At 29.6% G+C, this 4,775-nt stretch overlaps 1 protein-coding gene across 1 annotated transcript in view; it reads right to left on the bottom strand.

Moving 5' to 3' along the window:
- Positions 1–267: 267 nt before the first annotated feature.
- LOC106458430 (FYVE, RhoGEF and PH domain-containing protein 6-like) overlaps positions 268–4,775 on the bottom strand; it is a 43,941-nt gene continuing 39,433 nt past the window's right edge. The window contains exons 14-15 of the mRNA XM_013917942.2: positions 4,466–4,566; positions 268–3,290 (exon numbers count right to left, since the gene is read on the bottom strand). Of these exons, the coding sequence (XP_013773396.1) occupies positions 3,251–3,290; positions 4,466–4,566 (141 nt within the window). The 3' untranslated portion in view covers positions 268–3,250. The remainder of the gene's footprint in view (positions 3,291–4,465; positions 4,567–4,775) is intronic.

Here is a 4,775-nt window from a genome sequence, read left to right as displayed (position 1 = left end):
ATCCGTGTCAGTGTAAATTACTTGTATTTGATGACGACAAAACCTTGTCGAAACGTTGTACATTTGCTGTTATGTTAAAATTATATTAAAGTTTTTCTTCATTACCCATTCAAGCGCCGTCTCCAAGCATTATTAGTCTCAAAATGGGTTCCTCGTCATCGAATATGATATTTGATATCTGTATTATAAAATCTAAAATTACTCATAAACTATATAAACCAAGAATGCACAATACAGATGACATAACAATTCAACAAAATTGTTTTATTTACAGAAATCTAGGCCTTTATAAGGATTATCAACTTCTGTACACCAGATACAATATGCCCGATAATACACTAATATGGACAACAGAAGATTATTCAAAAGGCCTTGCTAGTTAGCATATTGAAATTAAGAGTAAATTTTTAAAATTCATCTGAATGTTTGAATTAATGCTGCAGTAATGTATTACTACAGATCAAAATAACAGCTGACACAAACTAACGATAGGTCTAACGTATTCAATCACATACCTATTTCCAATATTCTGTCGTTATATATAATATTATTTTCAGATTCAGTATAAACAAATAAAATTAGAGCGATAATTTAACTCTTCATATCGTTATTACTGAGATTTCATTAACTAAATAGCATTTAAGTAGAAGTGAAATTCAGAAATCAAGATTTCAACAAATAACCATAATCTGAATTTAAAATAAATACTTTGCCACTTTATACGTCTGACGTTGAGTGTCGAAGAATGTGATTGAATATGTAACTTTTTATCTTAAAGTAATAAGAAGTACGTTTCTTTTAACAAAAAATATATTTAGTAATGTGTAAATACGAGGAATAAATACCTGGTGTACTTCATAAAAACATTAAATAACAATCCATTTCTATTATAGTAGTATTAAACAGTCACAACCTGTACTACTACTAACACAAATATACGTTGAATCTTTTCATCTACCTATTTATAACATGATTAAAAATTCATTAGTTATTGGATAATTAGAGTATGTTGAAAAGTTCGTCAAAATTTAACATCTGAACTGGATTTAATAACATTTTACTTTGTACCTCTAGGATTCATCGACGTGTACTCATTTATTGTGATTATGTGGTTTTCTGAGGCCATTTGATAAACAAAAGTCTGGTTAGGAAAAACATATTGTCCTTCCCTCGAAACACTACCCATCGATAATATACATAACTATTTATAATACATTATGACTGGTAAAACATCATTAAAAATAAATTTAGCTTAAAATACTTGTGTTTAAAGATTTGTTTCATTGAAATGTGAATGACAATTGAAAATTTGAAATATCAAAAACAAATACTCTTCAGTTTGAACGTTTCGATTATTATTTTTTTACTACAAAAGGTAAAATACAACTTGCTATTAGAAGAAAAGGAAATTATGTTGAGCAAACGTTGAAAGTCCGAATAAGTTAACTTAAATGTATTTTTAGGCAAAAACAAATATTTTTACATATCCTTTCCTTCGATATTTTAGGAAAAAATATAATATGCATTGCATTGTGGATAACCTTTTTCACAATTGTAAAATAAACATTTAATTTATCTGAAATATGCATAAACTATTACGCTGGTATATGATAAACGAAATCCGTAACTGGGCAATATTTTCATAATCTTTGCAAAATCTACCTATTCCTATAATGTTTAATAATCATTTTTGTTCGAAATATTCTTAGAAATCGTAATGAGAGAATCAGAAACGTTCATTTCTGTCATAGAAATACGTTTGTTTCGCACATGTAGCGCATATTTTCTGTACATTTTTCTTTATTTATTTTTTGTTTTATTAAGCTCATCTCAGTTCTCATTACGTTTTATATCAGTTTAATGGAAGCTGATGGCCCGTATTTACACTCACCAGTCTATGTGAAATTCCTTTTTTGTTTGAAATACCGTGAAGATTATACTGTTGAAAGCAAACCGACTGGTGACTCGCAAAGCGTCAGATGTAACAATCCAAAAGCAATCTTTAGTAAAAATCAACTACAGCACTCATATTTGGTGACCATAACACAGTGGTTAATAAATTAGCATAGGAAAATCAACTCAGAAAAGTTGAAGCATTTGTGAACTAAGAAAGGTTTATATTTTCATTTGAAACCTTTTAATATTTTTGTCGAATATTTTATTTAGCCAGAGCTGAGTAACTGAAATGTCAAATAAACAGTAACAAAATAAAGATAACTAAATTTGACATATTCTACAATGAACGAAAACTCAGTGTAAAACAATCATAGTATAAGTGAGTTAAGATTAAGTATTGTTGAGAATTAAGACAAAACAGAATCAAGGGTTTTCGCTTTCTTTTTAAACAGTCAAGCTATATCAATACATATAGATCGTGGGTGATCTACAGTACATAAGTACCATCACCAGAATAAACAAGAAACATCTTGGCATCTAACATTTTATAATTACCAAATAAATAAAATTATATCTTCCGAAAACCCCAATGTCAGATTAAAAAACAACTGTCCTGTACATAACATCCATTTAACCTTTAAAATAATGATTTAAAGAAAAAAAATTGACAATTTTAATTTATTGATCTGGTTTTTCTCTTCCATTTCTGTTTTTGAAACGACTAGTCAGAGCAGTTTTTATTCAACCTATTTTTCTGGATACAAAATAAACTTTAATAATCTGTGCTTAAATTACAAAGATAAATACTTGAATTGAAAATACACGTATGATACCAGTTTCTTTCGTAAGTTACTTTTATATTTCCTTTTTAATAATTCTGAAACTTCGTTAATCATTTCTATGAAAATTATAAGATTAATCTGAACGTAAATGATATTCAACCATATGTGACATTAATGTATATAACATAATAAAAATTGATGCAGTACTATTTCCGCGGCAGTTACACTGTAAATTAGTTTTGTAATAGTATTTACTTAAATGACAATAATATATTCTTTTCTATTCAATGTTTTTAACTTAATTGTCACAATATCTGGCATTTAGATAACAGAATTACTTTTTGAAAAACGAAATCTTTGTTAACTATATTCATCTACAAATATAACTATCTGAATATTAAATAAAAAACATTGATCAAATTTATTTTTGATAGTATTGTTTGTTCTTATATTTTATTGTTAAAATTTATTACATGGAAAACTGCTGAGGCCAATCGTAGAAGTAATCCTCTTATACTGTACATGTATTCCTATGCCTTCTTTTTTTAGTCTATACTTTAATGGGGTTTACGTCATTCGATTACTGTTGCTTTCCTCATGGTACTCATCCAGCTAATAAAAGAGAGAGAGAGAAAAAAATATAATTATTCAGTAAACGTTTTGAAATAATTTTTAACAAAGTCCTATAATCTTACAATTTCATAAGTAAGTGGATTTGGTGAACTAATGAAAACTTGGCTTCAAGGTAAAGAGAAGAACACCTATAAAGATTTTTCATCTTTCCACACTGAAATTTTCCTCATTTCAGTTTGTTTGTTTGTTTTGAATTTCGCGCAAAGCTACACGAGGGCTATCTGCGCTAGCCGTCCCTAATTTAGCAGTGTAAGGCTAGTCATCACCACCCACCGCCAACTCTTGGGCTACTCTTTTATCAACGAATAGTGGGATTGACCGTCACATTAACTTATGAAACGGTATTCCTAAAATTAGATATGCATATTCAATTACAAAGGCCCACAGTTGGTAAGCGGCAACTTTTTTGAACATACAACGCTAAAATCCGTGTTTCCACTCCTCGTGGTGGACAGAGTGCAAATAACCTATTGTGTAGCTTTGCGATAAAACAAACAAACAATGAACTACGTAGGCAAACCTAACTTTTCGACAGGTGAGTCACAAACAATGAATTTAAACAAGTTTAAGGTTAAGATGAATATTTTTCATAAAGAGCTAGGAACTAAAGTATCAACACTTATTAAAGTGGGTTAAGTAATGCTAAATTATGAGTGTCATTCTCAGCTTCTTGGAAGGTTAACTTTTGTTTAACTCTGATAATTATCAACGTTAATCCTACAGAACAGCAGTGATTACTTCTGAATGTTGTTGCACGCCATTTAAAACTTTTCGTTGTTGTTATTTACTTCACATGACATGTTATCAAAATATTTTTTACAGAGCCTAAATGAGAAAAAGAAAAAGAAAAAATCGCGCTCTGCACTTCACTTATTGGTCATATTCCATTATTCGGTGTGACAAGAGAAGTCCAATAGTTGTCGGTGGGTGGTATTGACTACCTCCTTCCCTTTGTTCTATCACTTCAAAATTAGGGACAGTTAGCGCAGGTAACCCTTATGTAGTTTTGCGCGACATCCAATAAACAAATCTAAACAAGCATTACATTTTATGTTTTTTAAAGGATATTTATTGTATATTAAACAAACTGGATAAAGTTGCAAATTATTGACTTCAAACTCGTCTTTAAACAGTTAATGATTCAATAAAGTTACCTGTCGGCTTCCTGTGGGTTCTCTGCACGAAAAATGACTGGAAGTTGACCTTTATGGGTCAGCTGGAAAAAACATCCAGCATCTTCTTCATTTTCTGGAAGCTGAAGTACAAAGTATCGTTTACTGTTTCATTAATGAAATCTGTTCATTATTAAAAAAAAAATCACCTAAGAAACAGATAACGTAAAAATTACTGTACTTCATTATCTTTGCTACCATCAACTTACATAAAAACTAAGACACTCCTCTTCTGTACAATATAAAACACCTAATACAAAATATATACATCGTAAACTACTAAAACATCCGC

This window comes from Limulus polyphemus, unplaced genomic scaffold (genome assembly GCF_000517525.1).
Source record: "Limulus polyphemus unplaced genomic scaffold, Limulus_polyphemus-2.1.2 Scaffold462, whole genome shotgun sequence".
NCBI classification, from domain to species: Eukaryota; Metazoa; Arthropoda; class Merostomata; order Xiphosura; family Limulidae; genus Limulus; species Limulus polyphemus.
Note: the sequence above shows the minus strand (reverse complement) of the source record. Positions and strands in the feature narration are given on the sequence as shown.